Source organism: Fundulus heteroclitus, chromosome 13 (assembly GCF_011125445.2).
Source record: "Fundulus heteroclitus isolate FHET01 chromosome 13, MU-UCD_Fhet_4.1, whole genome shotgun sequence".
NCBI lineage: Eukaryota > Metazoa > Chordata > Actinopteri > Cyprinodontiformes > Fundulidae > Fundulus > Fundulus heteroclitus.
This window is the reverse complement of record NC_046373.1, coordinates 40,276,868-40,304,854: the sequence shown is the minus strand read 5'-3', so window position 1 is coordinate 40,304,854 and position 27,987 is coordinate 40,276,868. Positions and strand designations below refer to the sequence as shown.

General features: G+C 42.5%; 1 protein-coding gene across 16 annotated transcripts in view; it reads right to left on the bottom strand.

Moving 5' to 3' along the window:
- macf1a (microtubule actin crosslinking factor 1a) overlaps positions 1–27,987 on the bottom strand; it is a 315,238-nt gene that overhangs the window by 13,884 nt on the left and 273,367 nt on the right. For all 16 annotated transcript variants that reach the window (XM_036145777.1, XM_036145778.1, XM_036145779.1 and 13 more), the window contains 25 exons: positions 24,316–24,541; positions 24,008–24,234; positions 22,927–23,049; positions 21,131–21,232; positions 20,924–21,025; positions 20,660–20,833; positions 18,670–18,825; positions 18,393–18,590; positions 18,175–18,303; positions 16,951–17,133; positions 16,706–16,861; positions 14,200–14,406; positions 13,961–14,080; positions 13,684–13,853; positions 11,908–12,067; positions 11,624–11,818; positions 8,231–8,503; positions 7,445–7,633; positions 7,247–7,358; positions 7,004–7,164; positions 4,233–4,395; positions 3,989–4,143; positions 3,822–3,896; positions 995–1,012; positions 292–409 (listed from right to left, as the gene is read on the bottom strand). In XM_036145777.1, the coding sequence (XP_036001670.1) occupies positions 292–409; positions 995–1,012; positions 3,822–3,896; positions 3,989–4,143; positions 4,233–4,395; positions 7,004–7,164; positions 7,247–7,358; positions 7,445–7,633; positions 8,231–8,503; positions 11,624–11,818; positions 11,908–12,067; positions 13,684–13,853; positions 13,961–14,080; positions 14,200–14,406; positions 16,706–16,861; positions 16,951–17,133; positions 18,175–18,303; positions 18,393–18,590; positions 18,670–18,825; positions 20,660–20,833; positions 20,924–21,025; positions 21,131–21,232; positions 22,927–23,049; positions 24,008–24,234; positions 24,316–24,541 (3,892 nt within the window). The remainder of the gene's footprint in view (positions 1–291; positions 410–994; positions 1,013–3,821; positions 3,897–3,988; positions 4,144–4,232; positions 4,396–7,003; positions 7,165–7,246; positions 7,359–7,444; positions 7,634–8,230; positions 8,504–11,623; positions 11,819–11,907; positions 12,068–13,683; positions 13,854–13,960; positions 14,081–14,199; positions 14,407–16,705; positions 16,862–16,950; positions 17,134–18,174; positions 18,304–18,392; positions 18,591–18,669; positions 18,826–20,659; positions 20,834–20,923; positions 21,026–21,130; positions 21,233–22,926; positions 23,050–24,007; positions 24,235–24,315; positions 24,542–27,987) is intronic.

Genomic DNA, 27,987 nt, shown 5'->3' with positions numbered 1-27,987 from the left:
ACGGCACATGGCTATGAGGGGCTAAAAATTAAAGAAAACTACGAAGCTCGGAGCTGGATAATGCAAGACAATTTGAATTTAGCCGAGCAAGCAGTTTAAAAAGTAGAATATTTGATGTTGCCCGTTGACCTGCTTCTTCTGTATCCACCGGCTGAATATGGCCACTGATGCACATAATGACCCGAAAACACTCGTGTGAAACTGTTAACAGATCCAGAACCAGTCAGGCCCTTGCAGGTCCAGATGTGTGAAGCGCGATGAGACAGAGCGGCAGGTGGGAACCGCACTCACCTCTGCACGGATCGTTCTTGACGAGGAACTCGTCCAGAGCCATCCAGCCGCCTCCGACCCGCACCATCACCGTGCTGCGGAGGATCCGGACCAGACGCAGCTGCTGCGAGTCGCCGAACTGAGGAGGTTCAGAGAGAAGGAGGGAGGGAGGGAGGGAGGGAGGAAACGGGACCAGAACCGGGGGAGAAATCCAGTGAGCGGAACCGATTTCAGATCTCACGCCATCTAAGATTGAGAAAACCCACAAACCAAACCTGAAGCTACTCATGCAACCATAAAAAAACAAAATAAAACCATGCACTGATTCTCAGCCCGATTGCCCCAGACACCCAAAGCAACGCTTCAATTCACGTCCCAGAAAATAAATAAATCAGTTTAAGTTTCCTAAAGCATCCAGTGAAGCGTAAACGAGCCCAGGAGGAGTCCTCTGGTCGTCTCTCCAAGCGGCTCCACAGCTTCGGCGCGCCACATTCTCACCTAACCACTAATTAGCGGTTGAGCCGTGTCGCTGTCGCTCGGCTCACGTCGAGCAATTAGTCAAACAAATCACAGCACGAACACGAGCGGACGGCCAGAGCTGCTTCCACGTTTTATTCCTCTCGTTTCTAACGCCGGCCGCTGCTGAACGAGCATTTTTTTTAATTTTTGACGTGGAAGCAGCTTCCCGCCCGTCCGCTCTCACACCAGCGGCTTGGCACTTTACCTGGTTTCCGAGGAAGAACTAGAAAAGGTCCGGGAGACACGGGAGGCAGGGGGCGACAAAAGGGGAGGAGGGAGGGAGGGGAAGAGAAACAGAGCGAGAATGAAACATCGATCACAGGATCAAGTCGTGCACAACATGTCGCTGAACCGCCGCGTCTCCGAGGTTAGCGGTGTTAGCATGAGGCGCGAGATGAACAGCAGCTGATGAGGAAAACAAGCATGCAGGCAGACGCAGACAGACGTGACCGTTAGTATCTGCAGCGTCCTGCAGCCGGACATCATCAGGAGGATGATGATGATGATGATGATGATGATGCTGAAAATGGTCAGAAGGAGTTAGCGGCAGCACAGACACACCGACTCCCAATGAAGGGCGCAGCTCAGACTCATTATTACTCCTGGTAATGTAACATCTAACATAGAAAGTACCCCTGGGTCAATGTGAGCTTCTGTGCTTTCTGTGTCTCTGCTCTGTCTTCTCTAAGCCCCAGTGGGTGGAGGCAGATGAGCGTTCACACTGAGCCTGGTTCTTGTTCTGCTGGAGGTTCTCCTCCCTGTTAAAGGGGAGTTTTCCTCTCCACTGTCGCTTCATGCATGCTCAGTATGAGGGATTGCTGCAAAGCCATCAACAATGCAGATGACTCTTCCTGTGGCTCTACGCTTCTCCAGGAGTGAATGCTGCTTGTCGGGACTTTGATTCAATCAACTGGGTTTCCTTATATAGAAAATTTTTGACCAATCTGTGCAATCTGATTGAATTTGACTTTGTAAAGTGCCTTGAGATGACATGTTTCATTAATTGGTGCTATATAAATAAAATTGAATTGAATATTACTCCAAAGTAGGGCTGGACGATAATTCAAGAACGATATAAATCAATCTATAGATGTATATCGATGATAAGAAATGGTCAATAAAAAGTTCAATAGATTAACAGTTTTCCTTCCTTATGCATTCTATCATGTAGGTTAATATTACATCATTACATCCTCCCAACCAATTACAACGCAAAACCAGGAACTAAGCTCCGCCCCCTTCATAGAGTTCAGAGAGCACGCGTTCTTTTAAATTTTTTAAAAACTTTTAGTTTTGGTAAAAAGATGGTTGAATAAAGGTTTGAGTTTGAATTCAGTGTTTGTGTGTCTGTATCTAAAAATAGGTTGCTAAGCAACAGCATAAAATGTCCAGGACTGCACTTAAAATATATGATTTGAATTTGTTGATAATTATCTATATCGATCAATATGATTTTTATTTTATCTATATGCTTTTTTTTCCTATATCGTCCAGCCCTACTCCAAACTAAAAATTACACTTTTAAATAATCAAGCAACACAATAGAATAAGGAAAACCTGAGAATTATATAAAATATAAGGTTAAAAGAAATCGAATGATAAAAGGTTTATAAATATAAAGGCTTGAATTTTTTATTTTATTTTTTTTTTTACATAAAAATGTTTTTGAGCCATGAAAGAATTTAGTTTATTCAAGGCTGCGAAATACAAGGAGTCCAATTGAATTTACATTTTATTATAGATTTTTTTTTTTAAATTTGCCTTAAAAAAAAAGAAGACAGCTAAAAAAAAATCCTATTTAACTCAAACTTTTACCCCTTTCTGGCACTTGGACACAATATAAAACAGTGTTTAAGTATTTTAACGGCCTCCTTCAGGAACAGGAAGTATGTCTGTGCTGCCAGATGTAAATACAGACCATCATACAAGCAGCAAACGGCGTTTCTGTTAAATGTGACTCATAAATGATGTGGATTAAAGGTGCGGTGATGGCAGAGAGTCCCGCCGAGCTGTGACGTGTTACTGAAACGTCGACCAAGGCGAGATGAACCCCTGTGAATACGACATGGCGGCGTAACACAGGAGAAACGCAGCAGCAGGTTATTTAAAGCCCGAGGTGGAGATGCAGCCTGTAAGACTTAGACTTAGACAAGTTTATTTGTCATCCTGCATGCATAGAGTCCGTACAGAACGAAATTTCGTTTTCATACAGCTTGGAAAATCACGGTAAAATGCAGTAAATCTCAATAAATAAAGAGATTTACTGTTTTACGGAGTTGTTGTTTTAATCTGAACTGGGTCAAACTGTAACTGCAGTAAAACTTTTACTTTCTTATAAACTTCAGTTCGGATTTGTTGGACAGAAATTTAAGGCCTGCACAGAACGGCTGCCTTCATACTCAGAATAAAAGGGTTTATTTATCAACTCAGTGGGTAAAACCTTCACTACACTGCAAAAATAGACCTAAAAATAAGAATTTTTTTCTTGAAATTAAAGTATTTTTCCTTGATTTGAGCTGATAAATAGGACTATTTGCCAATGGAATAAGATTTTTGCACTTAAAATAGGAATAATTCATCTCCATCACCTTATTTCAAGTGCAGGATTTCTAATCATCTTATTTTAAGGGTAAAAACACTCATTCCATTGGCAAGTAATCTTATTTACCTGCTCAAATCAAGGATAAATACATTCATTTCAAGAAAATTTTGCTTATTTTTAGTTCTCTTTTTGCAGTGTACTTAGTCTTGTTCTGTAAAATATCAGTAAAATTTGGTCATAAAGTGGCAAAACTTTAAAGGTTTAAAAGCTTCTGTGATATTCTAAACTCTGCTTTTCACCATTTTTCTGTCCTGTCATGTTTCCTGATGAGAAACTCTGCTGGATCGTCTCTAAAAAAAACACTAATTATCATCACGACTAACCAATTCATCAGAGTTTTCCTGTAATCACAGTTTGACCCGAGTTCTCTGAGTTCAGCTCTAACTGATGCGATCCGACAAAGCGGCGCCGAGCAGCACCAGACGCTCACCCTGTATTTGTTCTCGCCGATCTGCTCCACCTGGAACCTCTTGGCACACTTGCACTGGGCCACCTGCCGGGTCACCTGCGCCGACGCAAAAACAACAAACCCGGTTACATCCCAGCGCGTTTCAGCTCGTCCTTTTTTCCTTTTTTTCCCCCGCGTCTCTCTTTTACCTCGTCCTCTATCTTGTCGGCGTCGGTGGTCGGCCTGTAGGCGTCCTTGTTGGGGTGAAGCGCCGCCACAAACTCGTAGTAGTCGATGTAACCGTCGCCGTCTCGATCAAAGATGTCCGCCACGGCCGACATCTCCAGCTTGCTGGTTGGGAACTCTGATGGGGGGGGCGGGAAAAACAACGTTGTTTTCTGCTTTTAAGTGGGAAGGGAAACTCTAGCGCTGAGCGAGAGGCGGGAAACTGACTGGAGGCCAGGATGCCGTCGATGAACTCCTGCCGCGTGATTTTTCCATCCTGGTCCTTGTCGATGCGTCGGAAGAAATCCATGACGCGGGACTTCTTGTGGTTCATCCAGCGCATGTACTTCTTCCTCCACACGTCAAAGTCAAAGTTGGCAAACTCTCGCAGCTGCGAAGGGTGAAAATACGTTACTGATTATGTGAACTAATAAGAAAATTCAGTTAATTTCTGGTAGGAGAGACTGAATTAGCACCGTTGGCCAACAGCCCCCCCAAATCCTTTTTTTTTTATTTTACAATGAAATCAACAAACATTATGGACATGAATAACAAAACAGGAGCAAAAATGAAATATGTCATTCAGACACTACTGCCAGCATATATTTTGGGTCAAAATTTTTGAATCCAAACCAGGGCTTTGAACCGGTTCAAGGAACGAAAACGAAAACCGGGAACTTTTTGTATTTTACAGGGAACAGAAACGAAACAGGAAACGTTATTATTTTTTATGTTCTGGAACTGGAACACTTATTTAAAAATAATGGTAACCGGTTAATACCGGTTTTATTTCGTTCCTCAAAGTTTTCGTTGCCTAATTAACTAAAAAAAAAGTTATTATTTTCCTGCGCACGTTACGTTACGTGACGGCTGAGGTTCACTTCCTGTGTGACATCACATCACGCATTTGCTGACTGAATGGAGAGAGAGCGGTGTCTCCACGAGCTACACATCTTAAATAAGAGGTAAATTACGATCCATCGTTGAGTAAAACGCTCATTCCAAACACAATATCAATAGCTGTATTTGTCAAATCCACATTAATGATGGACTAGCGAACATTTGGCTAAATGCAGTGTTTCCCGCAGCGCTATCTTTGCGAGGCGGCGAGTTGTCCGCGCGTGTGTCGTCGGGTGACCTTTAACCTCCCACCCCTAACATGGACACATGTAAAGACAGCAGACGTTAAAAGATGGAGGCTGGCAGCCGGACGGACAGATGGAGTTAGGAGACTCCATCTGTCCGAGTTGTCCGCGCAAAACTTGTCTTCTTCAACCCCCCCCCCCGCTCGGTCGGTCAGTCAGTCAGTCAGTCGCTATAGCATTAAACAACTGACAGGAACGAAATTAACCTTTCCGGGAACAGTATTTCTTTGTTCTAACCGGTTCGGGAACGTCAATTTATTGGTGGAACTCATAACCGGAAACGTTATAATTCCGTTTCTGTTCGGAACGAACCGATTGGGGAAAAAAAAATCGGTTCAAAGCCCTGATCCAAACTAAGTAAAAGGTTTTATTATTAACATAAATGAACATCAGGACAGAAAGGAGAAGACTGGTTTTCCATTTCATTCAGAATTTATCAAGTTTATTATAATTTTTCTTTAAGCTGTGAGAATGTTTTGTTTGGTGACACAGACGGAAAACTTTGTTTATTAGTTTATTATTTATACCGTCCAAATTCTCTCACCGTAAATCCAGGATCTCCAATCATACGGCAAATTTACTGATGTAAAGAATTATATTTGATCAATAATGGACTGCAAGAATAAAAAAACTACTTAAAAACGTGATTTTTTTTTTTAAAAGCACGTTAATATACTTGAATTCTATGTTAGTTCTTAATAAAGTTTGGAAAAAAAGGAGTAAAAACACAGTTGGCACAGTTTTTCCAGTTAATTTCTGTTACCCCTTTCATCCAGTACGGGGCAGCTTGATTATTGAGGAGCTGCAAACATTTTAAACTTTTAAAGATTTATAAATATTTACTAATTTATCTTATTGTAAAACTAGGGAACCATAATGCATTTAACTTGCACTATTTGTGTTATTCTGTTGTAGAAATGTTGTGCATAAAACTTGCAAAGAAACAATGAGATTTATGGTATAAAATAATTTCTGTCCAGTTTTTAGTCAAAGTTATTAAGAGGCGCTGCGAAGGCTTAAGATTTTATGCACTGGTTGGAAAGATTTTTATTTTTCTCTAGAGTTGCATATGACGAAAGAAACTCTAAATAAATTTAAATCTCTTTTATAAACTCATCTTTTTACACTGGCTTTTAACAGCAGAGAGCATGACCAGTTTTATGTTTTATGGTTTTTATCCCATTATTTCTGCTTTTATTATTTTGACTACTATCTATTTTTATTCATCTGTCCAGCACTTTATGTGCTTTACTGTACATTAAAGCGCTTTATAAATAAAGTTTTGATTTGAAACAAATTTATATTTATTTTACTGCTGTTTGCCTTCACCCAATTTGTTTTCAGGTTGTTTTTTTTCTCCTTTCTAGAAGTATGATAACTTTATTAAAGTTATTTCTTATAAGATGCGTAAAACTACTTTTCTAAGTCATATTTCTCAGAGTTTTTGGAAGTTATTTTGAGTTAAAATGGAAAGAATCCTGTTTAATCTGGCGAGCATAAACTCTTTATTATAAGCCGGGCTTTTCTCTCTAATATAAGGGCTTTTAACTGTTTCTTAAAGGATGTTTATTAAAGGTACATCCAGTTTTTTGTGTCCCCCAGTAGTTAATGTCCCATCCAGTTTACGTTATAATTAACTTGAAAACATTTATTCCTTAATATTCTTGCTTGTATTTCCATTTTTATTCAACGTCCCAGCGCTTAGAGTCTGGTATGAATCCAGTTGTGAACCGTAGCGCAGCCTCACTGCTACATTAGAGACAATTTGTGGGGAATCTGCACACAGATTTAGCCGTTTTAACAACTTTCTAGTGGAGTTTATCTCGTTTTTGGATAAAAAAAAAACGGCATCACCTCCTCCTGCCGGTCCAGAGCGTCGTTGAGTTTGCGCTGGCGGTCCAGAGCCAGCAGCCACACCTGCTGCCAGCGCGCACAGAGCTGGGTGAGCCGCGGGTTTCCGCCTGAGACCTGCATGCTGGGCTGCTGCTGCTGCTGCTGCTGCTGCTGGTGTTTGCCTGGAGGGGAAGCAGAGGAGGGTTTATGACAGGAAACACGGAGCCATGCGCTGCGGTGAAGGAGCACCAGAAGGAGACGTACGGGCGCCTCTCCTCTCAGCCAGGCTGCTCGGAGGCTCCGCCGGTTTCCTTTTGTAGCTTTTGGTCACTTTGTCCACGTCCGGCTGCTTCCTGGTCATCTCCTCCATGAACGTCTGCGAACCACAAACACCAGATTTAACCAACTCTGGGTGGAGCCAAGCAGGAACCTCCACCTCTGGGTGAGTGACTTCCAGCCCACCTGGTGCTCGGTGATGAGCGTTTTGAGCTGCGGGATGTCCTGAGGCAGCGGCTCGGTGTCTCTCTGCACCAGCGTGGTCTCCGCCCACTGCAGCCATGACAGCAGCTCCTCCAGCAGGTTGGCGTTGTTGAGCACCTCCGTCAGCGCCGTCTCCAGCCGCTGCTCGTGCTGCTTGGCCCACGTCAGCACCTGTGCAGAGAGAAGACCCAGCTGTGCTGATCCATTCTGCACCTCAGATTCACTTTATTAGCTATTTGCAGTTTTACCTGCATTGGAAAAAAATGTGCAAGTAGCTCAGAGTGCAAAGTCAACGTAAACACATCAGGAGGACACAACATAGAAAACAGACAAACAAAGCCACATGAAGCCTCAATATTAAAAATGCTCCATATAAAAATGCTGTACAATAACATCCATACATACATACATAGTTTAAGATGCTCCTCCGGCTGAATAAGAGTCTACACTGCAAAAAGGGAACTAAAAGTGAAATTTTCTTGAAATTAGTGTATTTTTGTTCTTGATTTGATGAGCTAAATAAGATTATCTGACAATAGAATAAGATTTTTGCACTTAAAATAGGAACAGTTCATCTCCATCATCTTATTTCAAGTGCAGGATATATAATTATCTTAGTTTTGGGGTAAAAATGCTCATTCCATTAGCAAATAGTCTTATTTAGCTCCTCAAATCATTAATTTCAGAAAATGTTTTACTTACTTTTAGTTCCCTTCTTGCAGTGTACCTGATCTAACATGTTAAGAGAAGCGGCCGCTCCTCCCTTACCTCCTCGAAGCGCGCCCTGATGATGGTGATCCAGTGTTTGATGGTGGTGATGGAGTCGGGGTGGCAGACGGTCAGGATGCCCTCTCCCATGCCGGCAGCTTTGTTCACGTCGGTCCTCTTCTCCTCCACCGTGCCCATGAAGTCCCGGTGCGTGTGCAGCAGCGCCTGCAGAGTCTCCGCCTCTTCGGGGAGGACGCCGCGGAAGCGCAGCGTCTGCTCTGCCTCCGAGAGCCACTCCAGCAGCATCTGCACCGCCGTGCGAAACTCCTCCGCCTGACGGGAGAACGAAACGAGACGCAGCGCGGCGTTCAGGACCGTCGACAACCTCTTCTTTCAGTGGAAAACTGACAATCATTCATGTTTTTACATAAAAGAGGAAACGCGTTAAACTTCTGGACTCCTTTTACTTTTTACCGGCTGCCTTGCAAAGAAGAATGAACAAAGAAATTCAGGCTCCGGGTGTGATAAACTGCCAAATGAACGATCTAACGCTGTTATTGGAGTCAAAGGTGACTTTTCAGATTTTTTTTAGAAGGATCTTTTCCGAGGGAGGCGGGGGGCATTGAGTCTGAATGGACCATGTTCCACGCCTCTATTGCTGAGGCGGCTAGTCGGAGCTGTGGCCGCAAGGTTGTCGGTGCATGTCGTGGCGGCAACCCTCGAACCCGCTGGTGGACACCAGCGGTGAGGGAAGCCGTCAAGCTGAAGAAGGAGTCCTATCGGGCTTTTTTGGCCTGTGGGACTCCGGAAGCAGCTGATGTGTACCGGTAGTCGAAGCGGCAGGCGGCTCGGCTGGTCGCCGAGGCAAAAACTCGGGCGTGGGAAGAGTTCGGAGAGGCCATGGAGAAAGACTTCCGTACGGCTTCGAAGCGATTCTGGTCCACTATCCAGGCGTCTCAGGAGGGGGAAGCAGTGCAGTACCAACACTGTTTACAGTGGGGGTGGTGTGCTGCTGACCTCGACTCGGGACGTCGTGCGTTCGGTGGGCGGAATACTTCGAAGACCTCCTTAATCCCACCAACACGTCTTCCATTGAGGAAGCAGAGCCTGAGGACTCTGGGTCGGGTTCTCCCATCTCTGGTGCTGAGGTTGCCGAGGTTGTTAAAAAGCTCCTCGGTGGCAAGGCTCCAGGGGGTGGATGAGATTCGCCCTGAGTACCTTAAGGCTCTGGATGTTGTGGGGACTGTGTTGGTTAACGCGGCTCTGCAACATTGCGTGGACATCGGGGGCAGTTCCTCTGGATTGGCAGACTGGGGTGGTGGTCCCCCTATTTAAAAAGGGGGACCGGAGGGTGTGTTCCAACTACAGAGGAATCACACTCTTAAGCCTCCCTGGTAAGGTCTATTCAGGGGTTCTGGAAAGGAGGGTCCGTCGGATAGTCGAATCTCGGATTCAGGAAGAGCAGTGTGGTTTTCGTCCTGGCCGTGGAACACTGGACCAGCTCTATACCCTCAGCAGGATTCTGGAGGGGGCATGGGAGTTTGCCCAACCAGTCTACATGTGCTTTTGTGGATCTGGAGAAGGCATTCGACCGTGTCCCCCGGGGGGATCCTGTGGGAGGTACTCCAGGAGTATGGAGTACCGGGTACTTTAATAAGGGCTGTCAGGTCTCTGTACGACCGGTGTCAGAGTCTGGTCCGCATTGCCGGCAGTAAGTCTGACTCGTTACCGGTGAGAGTTGGACTCCGCCAAGGTTGCCCTTTGTCACCGATTCTGTTCATAACTTTTATGGACAGAATTTCTAGGCGCAGCCAAGGTGTTGAGGAGATCCGTTTTGGTGGCCTTAGGATTGCGTCTCTGCTATTCGCGGATGACGTGGTCCTATTGGCTTCATCAGGGCGTGATCTACAGCTCTCACTGGAGCGGTTCGCAGCCGAGTGCGAAGCGGCCGGGATGAGAATCAGTGCCTCCAAATCCGAGACCATGGTCTTGAACCGGAAAAGGGTAGAGTGCCTCCTCCGGGTTGGGGAGGATGTCCTGCCCCTAGTGGAGGAGTTCAAGTATCTTGGGGTCTTGTTCACGAATGAGGGGAGGATGGAGCGGGAGATCGACAGGCGGATTGGTGCAGCGTCTGCTGTGAAGCGGGCGCTGTACCGATCCGTTGTGGTGAAGAGAGAGCTGAGCCAAAAGGCGAAGCTCTCGATTTACCGGTCGATCTACGTTCCTACCCTCATCTATGGTCACGAGCTTTGGGTCGTGACCGAAAGAACGAGATCCCGGATACAAGCGGCTGAAATGAGTTTTCTCCGTAGTGTGTCTGGGCTCTCCCTTAGAGATAGGGTGAGGAGCTCAGTCATCCAGGGAGGACTCAGAGTAGAGCCGCTGCTCCTCCACGTCGAGAGGAGCCAGTTGAGGTGGCTCGGGCATCTGGTCAGGATGCCTCCTGGACGCCTCCCTGGTGAGGTGTTCCGGGCGCGTCCCACCGGGAGGAGGCCCAGGGGAGACCCAGGACACGCTGGAGGGACTATGTCTCTCTGCTGGCCTGGGAACGCCTTGGGGTTCCTCCTGAGGAGCTGGCCCAAGTGGCCGGGGAGAGGGACGTCTGGGCCTCCCTACTGAAGCTGCTACCCCCATGACCCGACCCCGGATAAGAGGAAGACAACGGACGGACGGACGGATCTTTTCCAAATTCCTCGCAGGTTTACGGTTATGCGCCACGTTGTGCTGATCTACGGAGAGTTTGGACTTTCTGCTTTGACCGACAAGCTCTTCTTTCAGCAGAAAACCGACAATTATTTAGAGCTGGACGATAATTCAGTAACAATATATACCGACCGATAGAAAAAAAAGGTAAATAAAAAGTTCAGTAGAATAACAGTTTTCCTTCCTTTGGCATTCTAGCATTGTAGGTTAATATTACATCATTACATCCTTCCAGCCAATCAGAAACAGACCCAGGAACTAAGCTCCGCCCCCTTTATACAGTTCAGAGAGCACACATTCTTTTTTATTTTTTTTAAAAGTTCCAGTTTTGGTAAAAAGTTGGCTGAATAAAGGGTTGAGTTTGAATTCAGTGTTTGTGTTTATATCTAAAAACAGCATAAAACGGTCAAGCCCTGTACCTAAAACATATGTTTTGAATTAGTTGATAATTATCGATATGGATGAATATTATTTATATTTTATCGATATCCTTTTTTTCCTATATCATCCAGCCCTACAATTATTCATCTTTCTCAAAACATTTTTACATAAAAGAGGAAACGATGTTTGGATTCATCAACCTTGAGTCAATAGTTACAGAACTCCTTTTAATTTTTACCGCCAGTTTCTCTGGCGGACAAACCCTGAAATTTCTGACGCTGTTATTGGAGTGAAAGCTGGTTCTACAGCGTGACTTTTCAGATTTTTACAGTAACGCGCCACGTTGTGCTGATCTACGGAGAGTCTGACCTGTTTGAGCGCCTGCTGCAGGCGGGTCTGCTTGGTGACAGACAGGGCGCACACTGTGTCCCAGCGATTGCTGAGCTCCTGCAGCTGAACTTTGACCCACGCCGTGTCATCCCGGCCCGTCTCCATCAGGTCCCGCGCCGACCGCTTCAGAGCCTGAACGCTGCCGGTCCGCTTGCCCAGTTCTTTCTGGAAAGCCTGGAGAAGTTGACACACAAAGGCGCGTTGAACAGGACTGAACGGAATCGCGTCCGTCTTCATCTTCATCATTCATCATCCTAACCCACCTTGTGTGCATCCATGAGGTTGGACACCAAGTCCATGTCACCGTGAACGGGTTGGTCTTCAGCCAGCTGGGGCTCCACTCGGTACAGCCAGTCCACCAGAGCCTGAAGAGCTTCGGCAAACTGACCCGAGAACAGCAGCGCCTCCTCCAGCTTGTGCTGCCTGGACACGCGAGAAAAAGAGAGTTTTGTTTATATTTGTCGGCAAAGGATATTTATTGTAGGGTAAATAATTCAATAACGATATTTATCGATCGATAGTGAAAAAAGGGTCAATAATAAGTTCAATAGAATAACAGTTTTCCTTCCTTTTGCATTCTATCATGTAGATTAATATTACATCATTACATCCTCCCAACCAATCACAACGCAGACCCAGGAACTAAGCTCTGCCCCTTTCAAAGACTTCAGAGAGCACACGTTCTTTTTTTCTTTTTTAAAAACTTGCAATTTTGGTAAAAAGTCGATTGAATAAAGGGTTGAGTTTGAATTAAGTGTTTCTGTATTCTCTATCTAAAAAGAGGTTGCTAAGCAACAGCATTAAAAAGCCAGGGCTGCACTAAAAATATATGTTTTCAATTTGTTGATAATTATCGATTTCGATCAATATGATTTCTATTTTATCGATATCGTCCAGCCCTAATTTATTGAGCTTTTTTTAAAAAAAAAAAAAAAAAAACAGAAACAAGACAGCAAACCTTTAAAAGCAGGAAATAACGCAAGGAGGAAAACAGAAAAAAACCCGAATTATTATCTGGGTGACAAGGCAAAAACATACTTATTGTCACACAAAGCAAAATAAAAGAGAAACAAAACCAAAGACAGTACACAGTGGGTATCTGTTATAAGAATTATTAATTAAAATTATTATTCTTCCAAAATGACATTCAAGAAGAAAACTGAATCTTATTCAGAGTCAAAATGCGTAGTTGGTTGTTCTACATGGGAGATAAATGGACGGCCATGTCAAATAGTTTAGTTTTTCAAAAAACAAAACAACCAACATAACCACATATCCATCTTCCAAACAAAGGGGGGGACGGTCAGTCTTCTGATTTAAAAGAATAAGCCGGCGTGCCAGAAGGGAGAAGTAGGCCTTACAGTTTAATTGCAACTTACTGAGGGAAATATTGTTTACTGATAAACCAAAGATGACTGGTAGCTCCAGAAACTGCTGAATAAACTTCAAAAACTGAAGAGCAGAATGTCGTTAGGCTATGACACGACCAACACGTGTGGTTGAGAGTAGCAGGTGCTTCTTTACGCCTATCACAAATAAGATTAACATCAGGAAAGATCTTTTGACAGTTTAACCTTAGACATATGGAGCTTATGTACAATCTTAAATTGAATAATCTTATGCCTCGCACAGGCACATGAAGAATGAATGCTTTGAAGTTTGTCAGACCATTGGTCATTAGTTATATTTGTATGCACATCTTTTTCCCAGTGATGCTTTATTATTGATAACGAGGGGTCATACATTTCACATATTTTAGTCTACAGCCGTGATACTGGTCTTTCGCCACAGGTGGAGATTCAAGAATAAAAATAAAACAAACTGAATCTTTATGAAATGCCTGACTTGTAAATATCTGGAAAAGTTATGTGGAGGTGAAGAGAAATTCTTCTCTGATCTGATCAAAAGACATGAAAATCCCGTCCCTGTACAACATCTTAATATTAAGAACAGCATTAGTCTGCCATAGATTGAAGGCATAAAACAGTTTTAATTAATTTCTTTAGTTAAACGAGGGGCTGTTCAACCAGCCTCTTCACCTTTCAACGCTCTTGCCACAGACGGTGTCCCACTTGTCCCGCACTTCCCCCACCAGGTGGTCCAGTTTCTGCTGGTCTGCAGGCAGCTGGGCTTTGTCCCGCATGGCCTTGCCGGACCTCACCGTAGTGTCGTAAACAGGCTGCTTGGATCCCAACGCTTTCTGAAACTCCTGTTTGAAGAGAGCGAAAAAAGCACAGATTTCTGGGTGAGAAAACATACGTGCGTACGGTGGAAACCGGAGGAGCAGAAACGGTGGAGATTCTCTGCCGGTGGCACCTTGTGTTTGGTCAGCTGGACTTTGATCTTGTCTGGCTCGTTGGAGATCTCCACCTCGGAGTCGAGTCTTTTCTCTGCTTCCTCCAGCCAGTCTGTCAGCTTCCTCCAGGCCTCGTGGAACTGAGAGCAAATGCAGAAGCTTGAGTCAGGTCCAAGTTACACATTCATAGACAAAACCAAAGTATTGACTTTGAGATTAAAACAGAACTGGACAACGCTGCCGTAGATTAGTGAAATACCTGTTTGGCTCGTTTCCGGGCCTCGTCGAGATGTCGGCCCCGGTCCAGGGACCTCTGAACCAGCTTGTCCCAGCGGGCCTGGACGCTGAGAAGCAGGTTCTTGATCAGGACCACGTCCTGCTTCAGACTGGCGAAGCGAAGCTGGGAGCCGGCCTTCTCCAGAGCCAGGACCTGCTCTCTGTGGGTGTTCACCTCGTTCACAAACACCTGGACGAAAACGCAGAGATTAAAATAAAGCTCGAGTCTGAAGCTCAGGGTAGATTTTTCAACACCATAAACAAGGTTTGTCAAAAGTATCGATACCCAAATGCTGTATCCGGATACAATACTAATTTGTCATGGTATCGATACCAAATATTAGAGGCAAACGAAGAATGGAAACTTCTTGACAAGCCTGTGTGAAAACAGAGCTTTAAAGTGGTGCAACAAAGTCAAGCAGCACTACAAACTTGGCCAAACATCTCAAGGACCGACACCCTGGTCTTAATGATGAATTCCGACAACTTAGTAAATTAAAGTTCTTGTCAATAATTTAATTTATTAAACGTATTACTGATGCTAGCGCACTAATGTTGTGTGATTAGCCGTCACTAGCATGCTACTGAGCATGTGTTATATTTGGGTAATTTATTCAGCATTTATTTGCACACTTATTTAACTAGCATATGTGATTCTGTTAAGAAAGCATGTTCTATGTTGACATTGAAAGAGGTGAGTTTTTCATGTTAATAAAATATTTTTTATGACTAATAATTTGTCATTTTGTATCCCCTGCTATAAAAAAATTGCATTACTGAATAATTTCCTGGGTATCAATATCGAGTTTGAAATTTTAGTATCATGACAACGCTACCATTTAAAAAAGTCTTGAAACAGGAAAAATTCTAATAGCTCTATAGTATGAATGCATTATTTTACAACCTTACTGTTATACTTGTATTTCTCTTTGCATTATCCCTTTTTTGTTATCCTAAAGATGTTTATATACATCAACATCTTTACTTCAGTTAGTTTCCTTCTTGTATTTTATTTTCCTTTTATTTCCACAAACTATATATTTAAATAAATAATATATTTTGTTTTTGACATTCCTGTATATTGCCATCTTAGCTAACGGCTAATGCTAATAGCCGATGCTAACCAAGAAGCTAGTGGCTTCCTCAGGTCACGGTGTGACTGATCAGAGACCAGGTACCAACATCCCACCACTAAACTCCTGATCTGAACCCTTACCAGAAGCAACCTTGGACTGCTAGAAACTCATAGTGGTGCCAATACTTATATTTTGTTGTTGGAAGTAAACTGGCTAATGCTAATGATGCTAGGCGGCTAGCTTAATTTGCAGTAAAATAATCAACAATCAAGCTAGTTTGAAGTTGTACAAAAGTAAGTTTTGTTTCTGGTGCTGGTTTCAAAAAACATGCTGCGTTTCATTTGCGTCTAAACCGTATTTCAGCAGAAAAACAGAAAACCAGTGAGATTTGGTAATAGCTGTGCTCAGTGACCGAGTTAACCTGTTCTAGCATTTCAGGATTAATATTCATGAAAGGGACTATAGCACGTGTCAAACTCAAAGCAATTTATCCGCCCTTCCAGAGCCAAAAAAGGCATATCATGTCATAAAGTAGAGGAATATATCCTTTTAAATTGTATAAAGTGGCTAAAACTGCCCTTTAGTGAATCTTGATTGTTTTTTTAACTGTGTAGTAACAGCATCCTGCCACTAGATGTCAGTTTTCCCACAACACATTAAAACAACCCAGAAATGTCAAAAAAGAGAAAAAGTGATGCAGAATTATGAGTTTAAAGTGTAACTCACCCCAGTATGAGCTTTTTTGCAGATAAACTGTATAAATTGGGCCTAAGGTGCTACTTTTATGTTACTGTGGATTTTTTCATGTTTCAATGTCAACTGAAATGAAATTTGAAATCAAAAGTCTCTTTTATTCAGGCGCAACCGGCTCTTTTAATGACTTGATTATGCCAGAGTGACCCACTGTAGAAACGACTTTGACAACCCTGGACTTCAGCATGGATAGATGGGATTAAATAAGTTAAATTTCTTCATATCGCTTTTCACACATATCTATCAAATAAGGTTGTGTATTTGTCTGTTGGTTATATATAACCTACTCTAACGATTGCACATATTTAAGGACATGCCTGAAGGCCTATGTGATAATTTAGATATTTTGGCAGAAATATGAAACAGTCGCGCTCCGACTGTCGGTTGCTTAAGAATAAACAAAGACTCCTGGATAGGTGTCAGAATAAACTGAGTCTGGCTGCCTCCAATTTAAGCCTGTTTGCTGTTTTGATGACCCGTATAACTTCATAAATATGAAAAATAAAGAATAACCTTTAACTTAACACAGCTTATTAGCACAATATATTGTTTCAGTCATTTATATTGTGTTATATATTCTAGGTTGCAGCGTTTTCTGTCCTCTGCCACTTACTGAACACACATATTTTATTGATATTTGTGTCTGAAGCGAGAGTTCACCTTGTGCTCGTCGATCTGGAAGAGGACGGTGTCCAGGATGAGGCTGGGGGGTTGGGCCATGTTCAGCGTCTGCTCAGCCTGCGTCAGCCAGTTGATCGTGTCCTGGAGAGACGTCTGAAAACCTGTAGCCAGAGAAACCGCCTCCTCCAGCTTCACCTGGAAGGGTTTTTAAAGCTTAAAGTGAATAAAAACCATCCAGCGAGACACGTCGACAAACCCAAACAACACAGAATCTCCAGACTTACTCTGCGGTCATCCATCTTGGTGTTGAGACTGGCCCACTTGTTCTGCAGCATGGCCAGGTTCTGCTGGGTCTGGGTGGTCCCGGGCCCCGCCTCCTCGCCTCCGCGGGCCAGCAGCATGGACTCGCCCTGGTCCAGCAGGTGGTGGTACTGCTCCGCCCGCTGGCTCAGCTGAGCCTGCAGCTCCTGCAGACACAGACGACACAGACGGGCTGATCACCTGGTCTATTGGGAACAATGAAACTCATTAAAGTTTAATCTGGACCATACGCCAGGTATGTCTGTGTAGACTGGCTGAAGGGTTTCTGTGTAACAGGATATATATATACAGGGTTCCCACACCTTGGTGAACATCAAATTCAAGGACCTTTCAAGGACTTTCCAGGACCAATTTCCTCAAATTCAAGGACCACACGTGGTGGCATTTACCTACTGTGACCGCTGAATAGGTTATCATATTTTAATACAATGCAAATTCAATAAAAGACTAAACAGCATAGAAGTTGTTGGGTCAGAAGCAATGCAAGAAAGTGGACTTAATTTATAGCCTACATTGATACTGATCATATTCATAGCCTACATTTATATCCACAGTACATGGCTATGCCATACTACATTACATATAAGATGTACATTAGCCTACCGTTTCATGGAATTTTATGGAAAAAAGTGCAGCATTGAGATGTTCAGAATTATATCAATTTGTTTCACTTACTTTCATCTTTGATTAAGCTAGTTTTTGACTCTGAAAAGTCGCTAAATATAGCGATAAAGTCGCTGAGTTGGCAACACTGCGTGAATGTAACCTATTGGACGCACGTAGGCCTAAACCGTAGCCTAGCAACTAACGAAGAAGAGCGAACGTACTTTTGCAAATTGAAAAGTCTGTGGAATCAACATAATTTTAAATGATCGTGTGGTAGTAAAATAATGACACATGAGTCGTCATCCGTGTGAACTTTCAACCCCACAAAAAAATTCAAGGACTTTCAAGGACAAAGTGTTTTTTTTTTTGGCTGTTTTCAAGAACTTTCAAGGGCCTTGAATTTATTTTTTCAGATTCACAAACTTTCAAGGATTTCAAGGACCCGTGGGAACCCTGTATATATTCTGAACACCTTTAGAAGAACATGAACTCCTGCTGGTCAGATCCAACCTAAGGTCCAGTGAATGGATTATTAATCTCTCCTGGAGAACGGCTGTCAGTGTAATTTGATTCTCCTTTACCAAGTGCTGCTGTAGCTGCTCTCTGGCTGTTTCTGGAAGGCCTCCTGTTGGTTTGGCTGCAGACAGCTGGCTGTCCGTCCTCCTCAACCACTGCAGGAACTCCTCCAGCTCTCCATGGAAACCTTCAGCCTACAGGCGGAGGAGGAGGAGGAGGAAGTCACAGCTATGTCTCTCTGACTTCTACCTGCTTTTTTATATCAGAACTGTGCTGATCGTACCTGCTGCAGGGCGGCCTCCAGGAGTTTCTGTCGCTCCTGGGTTTTTAACAGCAGACTCTCCCAGCTCCGGTTCAGCTGGTCCAGCTGATCCCGCAGGTGGCTGGCCTCGTCGCCCGGCGAGGACTCCAGCAGCTCGGCGGCGGCGCTGTTCACCGTCTCCACCGTGGCGTGGTGGGACAGCACGTCGTTACGCAACACCTGCACGAGGCGAAGATTTAAACGCTCAGAATTGGTAACCGTGTGATGAAGAACCGAGGATAAAGACTCCCAGACGTACGTGGTGCTTGGCCAGCTCGATCTCGATGGCTTTGGGGTCGGAGCTGACGGGCCGCTGCGTGTCCAGGGTGGTGTGGGTGTGGCTCAGCCAGGCCTGCAGCTCGGAGAGGGCGTGCTGGAACTGACCGAGAGCCAGCAGGGCGCCCTCCAGCTTGTGCTGCCGAGAAAAAAACACGGATGTTAAAGCTTAAAAACGTTAATCAGAATGGTAATACCTGTTATTTTGTCACTGCAGCATGCAGTCCACTGAAATGTGTCCGCTGCATTTAAACCATCCCTTCAGCAGCGTGCTGCCACTGGGGGGCGCCATTCTGGGCAAAGGCTATTTATTTATTACTCATATTTTTATTGTTGTTAAAACAGATGTACAATGCCATTCAGATTTTAATGTTTTACAGTCGTTACAATTCATTTGACGACAGTGTACAATGTAACAAGAATTACACAACATTTCAACATTTTTATAATTTTTATAAACCCCATCCAACCCCAACAATCTCTGTTCCCGCAAAGGAAAAGTGAATAAATTAATAATTATACTTAAAAAAAAAAGGGGGGATGGGATGAAATTATTATCCCAAATCTAAAGTAATTTACATTGAAACTTGTTTACTAATGAGAGGGGAGAGTTGCAAGTTTGTCAAAATAACCCAGTAAAGGATCCCATACTTTGTCGAATTTTTTGGTTGATCCTTTAAGAAACTATTTCACTTTTTTAATTTTTAGGGACATCATCATATCAGAAAGCCACATTGATGCCTTAGGTCAGGGGTGTCCAAACTTTTTGGCATGTGGGCCAAAATTCTGAGGTCAAAAGTACTCAAGGGCTAAAAAATGTATAATATCGCTAAAAAAATAACCCAAAAATGATGTTGATTCTTTTATCTGCTTTACAAAATATGACGATTTCAATGGAACTAATTATTCCAATTTTCTGAAGGAAAAGGATGTTAAATCACTGTAGATCCAAAGTTAAAAAGGGTTTTGCACATTTTCTTTATGTTAGAAACTCAATAGACTTGACTGAAAATAAAAATTTAATGAATTATTTTTGGTCTCACAATATGGCAACAGGTTTTTGGCCGGTAATTATTTTAAAACAATTGTTTTATTTAGCTAATTTTAATAAATTATCTGATGAAAATAAAAAAAAACTCTTTAAATGCACAAAAATGTGCATCTAAGTTAAAGTCCTCAGACAGATGTGGTTGTATTTTCTATTAAATTAAATAGAATGTAAAAAGTTTGGTTATTAAAACATGAATATATTGTGTTGTACCAAATGTTTTCAGTTTTAAGATCTTAACCCGTCTACATTAATTTTAGCCTAATAGAAATAAAATGAATGATAAAAATCTCCGTCAGACCAAATGCTGTTGGGGGGCCACACAAAATCAGTCAAGGGGCCACAAATGGCCCCCGGGCCGCACTTTGGACACGCCTGCCTTAGGTGGTGATTGGGATTTACATTCTAAGAGTATTCTCCATCGAGCAATCAGAGTTGCAAAAGCAGAAACATTTTTCTTGCTAGCTATCGCAGCTTCAACCCCACATGTAGCCGTTAAAGGACTAGATTGTAGATCTAGGCCAAAAGCAACATTCAAAATACCAATTTTTTATTTCCTCTCCCAGCTTAGAACATATGAGCTACAGTAAGTCTGCGCTGGTGGCTCTACAGCGATCACACGTCCGTGGATATATTTTAGCAAGTCTGACCTTACTATAGTGAGTACGGTGGAGAATTTTAAATTAAAATAGATGGAGACGTACACAAGAAGAAGTTCCATTCACACGGTTAAGAGCTCTAACCCACGTCTCATCTGAAATGACCCTAATTCTTCTTCTTCCCTGGGGCGAAGGGTCTTGTGGGACCCAGAGTCTGTTTAGACTAGATCTAAGGAACTTGCAGCTTTTCCAAGACGAAATCGCCTCTAGTTAGTGTTTCTACACCAAAACATCCCCGCCGTCGTCGCTGTTTGAATCTTCCTTACCTGTCTTTGGGTGATTTTATCGCCCAGGTTCTCCCAGAGGTGTCGCAGTTCTGTCAGCGGCTCCTGGATCATGTCCCGGTCCGTCTGGTCCGACACTTTCTTCAGCAGCAGCTCCCCCTGGTGGCAGAGCTTCTCCATGTCGATCTGCTGCTGGTAAACGTCCACCTTGTACTGCTGCTCAGGGGAAAAAAAACAGAAAGAAGAGGATTAATCTTTGGAGGCAGAAAACGTCCGCAGTAAGTTCTGTGAGGAGGTCGTACGAACCTTGAGTTCTTCTATCTGCTGCTTGACGGTTCCCAGATCAGTGCCGACCGTCGACATGTCGCAGAGTTTGATCACGGCGTTATCCAGGTAGTCAAACATAGACTGGAGACGACACAAAGACACGCGGTAAAGCACCGGCTCTGAGTACAGCGGCTGAGGCGAGCCGTGAAATTAACGCAGAACGTGCAGAACGTCGTCTGTGAGAACCTGCAGGGCGTCCTGGTACTGAACTGAGGCGGTCATGGCCTCCTCCAGCCTCTCCATCCTCTCCCTCCACGTTCGGTTCAGACCCTCCCAGGCACCGTTCATCTGAGAGAAACACAACCGGGGACGGGTCAAAGCGTGCCGCGTCTGTCATTTATTTCTATTTTTATTTGCAAAACAAAAAAGGCCATGTAGACAAGGATGCTACCGTATTTATTGGACCATAAGGCGCAATAAATATTCCTCCAAGTCTATAATATGCCTCCTCCACGTCCACAGCTCTCTATCCGTCTCTATCAGGAGGACAGAGTAGCTGGACTACACTGCCCTGTTTCTAACATAAGGCCAAAATAAACTTTTATATTTAATTAACTTACTAGGTTTATTGTTGCTAGCGCGTACTCCAGGCTGCCTTACATGAATGCACTTCTAGTTTAGACATTACAGTCAGGCAGTCTTGTAGACAGCTCAGGGGTCCTATCAGGTAGTGACACACAGACATATACGTAGACGCGTCATAGGGCGCAGATTCGCACGTCAACGTCACCGCCATATTGTATGTGGCAGAAAAAAGTTGAGTTCTGTTGTAGTGAACGTGGATCAGAGAGATGCTTCATTCCTGTGCTGCATGGAAATGTACTCTGGCTGATTTCACTACTTGTATCTGCCTTCTTTAAACTAAGGCTGCACCATGTTGCAAAACTGGACACACTGAAGCTGCAGAGTGGTAACACAGGCTTTATATATATATATATATATATATATATATATATATATATATATATATATATATATATATATATATATATATATATATACATATATTTGTGATAGGCACCAGCAACCCCGCGACCCCATGAGGGATAAAGCGGATCAGAAAATGGATGGATGGATATATATTTGTGTGTGTATGTGTTATGAATATAAGGATCAATTTGTTAAATCTAAACATTGTGGTCTTCATTATTTCATAAAACCGTGTCACATGTGAACCTTTAGGAACAGACTTTTTGGGGGAGTATTAAAGAGGTAAAATGAATAATATGAGGAAAAAAAGTCCTAGGTCAATAAAGTAAAAAATAAACAAACAAACACAAAAGTGATAATGTTATGATAAAAACGTCATATTATGAGAATTAAGGGGGAACCTTTCCAGAATAATCACAGTTTGCAGTATTATTTCACTCCTGGAGTAATAAAGCCAGGTTAGATTATTTTAAATACTTTTATTCTTTAGGAGAATAAATGCAGGAGAATGAAGCTAAAGGGATACGAAAATAAACTTGTAATATTACAAACAAAAAAATACTACGAATACAAAGTATATTCAGAGATTAAAGTCCCTCTGATACTGTTTAAGTGACTGAGTAACTGCAGATTTGCCACATTTAAGATGGCGGATCGCAGCATAGGCAGAACCCGCCCAACGATGCGTCTACTCTTATATTATGTCTATGGTGACACAGTGTACCGTAATGCTCCTAATATCCATAGAACAGAGCGGCTTCATTGCTAACCAAGTACTTACAGATTTTAACAGCTTTTTGAGCACATTGTGCATAAAATCAGCCAGTAAGCACAACGGTGATCATATATAAGGCGCACCATACATTTTTGAGAAGATTTAAGGATTTTAAGTGCGCCTTATAGTCCGTAAAATACGGTAAATATCAATTTAGCTACCTTTGATCGGCCTGATGAGACATGGAGGACAATATTTCCTTCCATAAAGGAAGGTTTAATCTGAACGGGTCTCATTATTGCTGCCACTGGAGCTGATTTCCGTTCGGACGTCTCACCTCATCTATGGTCTTCTTGACCTCGGGTTTCTCGGTTTCCCCGCAGGCGAAGATGAGGTCAGCCCCGAGCGTCCGCACGAACTCCAGCTCCTCCCTCAGGCCGTCCGTCTCCGCCTTGATGGCCTGGGGAACACATCGCAGCGAGGGATTTAGCCTCCACAGAGAAAACGCGGCTCTGCAGACCATCTAACTCAGGGGTGTCAAACATACGGCCCGCGGGCCGGATCCGGCCCGCCGAACAATTTAGTCCGGCCCTGTGGCTATATGCATTATCATCATTATAAAAAAATATATATATATATATTATTTTTTTCCCCCAGTGTTCTGTCTGGCAATGTGGCAATAATAATTGTTGTCTTAATGCCAAAAAGAGCTCATCAGATTTGACTTTCACAAGTGGAGCAGTACGGCTTTTGCCATAGTGCTCCGCTTGATTTATGAATGTGAATAGTTTTATTATGATTCATGTGGGGAATATCTCAAATGATATGGACACTACAAGAGGAAAGGAAGAAGAAGAAGAAGAAAAACAAAAGGTGAAAGAAAGAGGAGATAAAAGGAAGAGAATGATAAAACAATTATTGAAAAAAACATGTACTTCGTTTAATTGAAAATCTACAGTTCTTATATTGTCCACGAGGGGCGCTGTGTTTTAATTATCAAATTAAGCTTCAGGTGTGGAAACATTTAAATAATTTCTTAATTTTTATCTGTTTGATGTATTTTGTCATGTAGGACAGTGTTTTTAAGTTCCAAAAAATGTGAATAAATGTTTTTCAACATTGTATAATCACTGTGATCAGCTCTTATGCATAATGCACAAGTAAATGTTTAACTGAGTAAAAGTATTGTTGAAATTGCACATACTTTTCTTAAAAACGCTGAGGTTATTCATAATATATTGTGTAAAAGTGAAATTAATTTAATATAAAAATCAACAAAAAGTCCACATTTATTAGTTCTATTTAATCTTGCAATGAGTTTACTCGTGTGGCCCTCTTGAGATCAGATTAAGCTGAATGCGGCCCCTAAACCAAAATGAGTTTGACACCCCTGATGTAACTCCTGTCGTCCTCCGAACCTCGGCCGCTTCGATCTGCTGTTTGATGAGCGACGGGTCCACGCCGGGGTCCTCCAGCTCCCTCACGATGTCCTGGGAGTCTCTGAGCGTGCTCAGTAGAGCCGCCACGTCGGCCCAGAACTTCCCGGCCAGGTCCAGCACGTCGTTCAGCTTGCTCTCCCGTTCCTCGGCTCGCTGGCGGATCTCGTCCCAGAGGGAGCGCAGGCGCAGGAGGCGGGAGCGAACGGCTGCAGGAGGATAAAACGGAGACGTTAAACCGGGTCCGAGCGGGTCGGAGGTTCAGGTCTCGTCCGGCGCCGCCGCCTCACCCTGAGCGGCCGGGTCGTCGTGGGCCGCTCGGCCGATGAGCTCCTCGCCGCGGGAGCAGAGGGCGGAGAAGCTGGGCAGCAGCTTGTCCAGCTCCAGCCCCTGAGCGCGGTGCTCCGCCAGCTGCTCCCGGATCTTCTCCACCTCGGCGGCGACCGGCGGCGGCTGCCGGAGCCGCTGCACCGCCCCCTCCAGAGTCTCCAGCAGCGGGTCCATCTTATCGTGGAACTGAGGGGAGGAGAGAGGAAGAGGAAGGTTACGAGGAGGAGGAGGAGGAGGAAGAGGGTTGGAGTCTGGGTTTTGGACGTCTGAGTAACGCGTTGAAAGTGTGAAGGTGAGATGTTACGTTGGTGCACTGCAAAAAGGGAACTAAAAGTAAGTAAATTTTTCTTGAAATGGGTGCATTTTTTCTTGATTTGAGCAGTTAAATAAGATTATTTGCCAAAGGAATACGATTTTTGCACTTAAAGCAGGAACAATTCATCTCCATCATCATTTTTTCAAGTGCAGAATATCTAATTATCTTATTTTAGGGGTAGAACTACTAATCCCATTGGCAAAAAGTCTTATTTACCTGCCCAAATCAATGAAAAATACACCAATTTCCAGAAAATTTTACTTACTTTTAGTTCCCTTTTTGCAGTGTGGTCGGCCGTCTGTGCCAGGATCCTGACAGTCTAATCAGAAACAGTGATTCCTAACTTCTTCACCCTTTAAAAAGCTGCGCTCCTCTTCCTAACGCTCCAGTTTTTTGTTTTTATTACGATCTGGTGAAGCTGGAGCCGTGTGTTCAGGGAGGAAACGCCTCGGTTCTCATGGTGTCAGCCGCTGGAGCCGCTGGTAGGCTGAATGAATCCAAACTGGAGCTTCCTCACTGCAAAAATGCAACTCAGTAAGTAAAAAATTCTTGAAATTAGTGTATTTTTCCTTGATTTGAGGAGCTAAATAAGACTATTTGCCAATGGAATGACAATTTTTACCCATAAAAAAAGATAATTAGATATCCTGCACTTAAAATAAGATGATAGAGATGAATTGTTCTTATTTCTATTGCAAAAATCGTATTCCAATGGCAAATAGTCTTATATACCGGCTCTAATCAAGTAAAAATACACTGATTTCAAGAAAAATTCACTTACTTTTAGTTCCCTTTTTGCAGTGCTGTCATTAGGGTGGAAACGTCGAGCTCCTAAACCTCTAAAAACTTTACAGTGATCAAGAATAACAATCACTTATTGTTACTGAATTAGGAAAACCCTGCTGTATCATCAACAGTCACGGTAAAGTAAGCACACCGAGGTGGAGCTCTTGGTTTTTGGTAATTTCTCTGAGATGGACTTCGGATGGTTTGGAAATTGAGTCATAAGCCTTTCCAGGTTGACTGGCAGCCGCATTATTGACTTTCTCTTTGGTGAATAATGTCTTTTATTCTTCCTCATCATGTTAAAACACTCCTCTACGCTCCAGAGCAGCAAACTGACTGAACCACTGTGCTTTAATTATAACCCGCTCGCTGCTAATTTCCCTGTAAGACGCCACTTTTAGCACTGAGCAGACTGTATGAAGTCCCTCCACTAGGGGGCGATGAAACACTGGAGATTTAGAAATCTGCCTGTTTCTCTCACCAATAATGCATATGTTGATTTTAAAGTCTTTAAAATGTTTGATTTTTTTTAATTTTCTTATTTATTTCACTCATTAAAGAAAAAAAAAAAGAAAGAATCCTTGAAAAACAGGTCAAAATAAAAACATTTCGAATGAGACGGAGCAAAAGGAAGTATAACCTTATAAAAATCACTAACTCAGAGGTGCCTTAGTAATAACCTACTCAAAACACCAAGACACATAATAAAACAATCTTAATCACTAATATAATGCGTCATCATAATAATTTAAAATTTTTCAAAAAGAACTGGACTAGCAGCCTTAACTCAAATACGTCTTTCCATCAGCACCGTTCTACATCTATGTTTATTATAATTATTGAAGAGCTCAGTTCCTTTTAAATTACATTTACTTTCCCTTTTAATAAATCTGAATGTTTTACTCTAGAAGTTAAAATGCTTTGATTCACCTGTCATCATATACTCTTATGATTCTTATGAAGTGTAGCTAAAGGAAAACTACAGGAATTTGCGACCGAAGACTCCCGGTTAGGAATCACTGTTCCTTTAAGTAAAACATCTCAGTACGTCACTTTAAACGCGTCAACCAGGCCTCACAGATGTGACAAAACTAGACTCTGTCTACAGAACAGGAGGGGAAAAGGGAAATATTTTACACTAAAGAAATCATAAAGTCATAAGTTTTCTTATGAATGTAAGAAAATGCATCACTATAAAGTAAAACTAACATTCTTGACACAAAAAAACAACTTAAACAAAACGATTTGTGGAAAACTTTAGCTACAACTAGATCTCAAAGAACTAGACTATTGTTAAACAAGTTTAATATTTTTTGTTTCTCGTGTCGGAAAGTGAAACTTATATTTTATATATATATATATATATATATATTTATCACCAATAGTGAAATATTTCCATCCTTTATCTTGTGTTATTGATGATTATGGCTTAAAGAAAATAGTTGCGTTTCCATTACAAATGTGCACAAAACATTGTCCACCATATTCTGCTAACTTTGATGAAACACATTCTCGCAACTGTGCCGTTTCCATTTAATATTGTAATTAAAATTGTACATTAATACGTTTATTCAAGTGAGTATCTCGTCCTCGAGGGAGAAGTATTTGAATTTTATTTATTTTTTTATCTTTTCCACTGGTTCCACTTTTGCCGAGCTTCTTCTTCTCCAGCAGATATTTCTGTTTCAGAGTTTTTCCGTTCTGAACGTACGATTTTCCACGGCTTGTGAACGCCGCTTCCTTCATGGCCGCTTCAAGATCTTGGTAAATGCTTGCATTTCTTTGCTGTTTTGAATCTAGTATGTTGTTGTCACAAACTTAATGTAAAAAATACGCCGCGGCATCATCCTGCTGCTACTTCCTGTCGTCTTCTTCGTCTATTTCACCAGGAGTAACGTCCGGTTGTTGATCATGTGACTCGAAAAAACTGTTTCCATAGCAGTTTTGCGAAATATACCAGTTTCAATATGGCTGAAAAACCACCTCATACTAGGGCAATAACCTTTTATCAAAAAATAGGAGCATTTTCGAAATTGTCGTGTTTCCATTAAGCAAATTTATTTATATTAATTACAATTACATTAATCGGAATTTCTGTTCCAAAGTCACAATAAAACCACAGACTTTGTTTTAGTTCCTGTTTACATGTTGAAGAAGCTCCATTAGGCCATTAAAAATAAAGCTTCTGCACACAAATTAATATACACACCGAAGTTATTTCGCAAATTCATGCGAGTATCAGTATATATAAATTAGAAATTTGTCATTTTTTAAAAGAAATCCACATATTCTGCATGAAGGACTGTTCGTCCGAGGGGAGCCAATATGCTGGTCAATGGAAGCGCGACTAATGAAAGCCTCATGGTGTCTGATCCAAGTCATCTAATTAAATAAAAAAAAAGTAAAATCTTCTTGAAATTAGCAATGTATATTTTCCCTTGATTTAAGCAGCTAAATAAGACTATTTACAAATAGTATTAGTATTGTTAAAATAAGATAATTAGATATCCTGCATTTGAAATAAGACGAT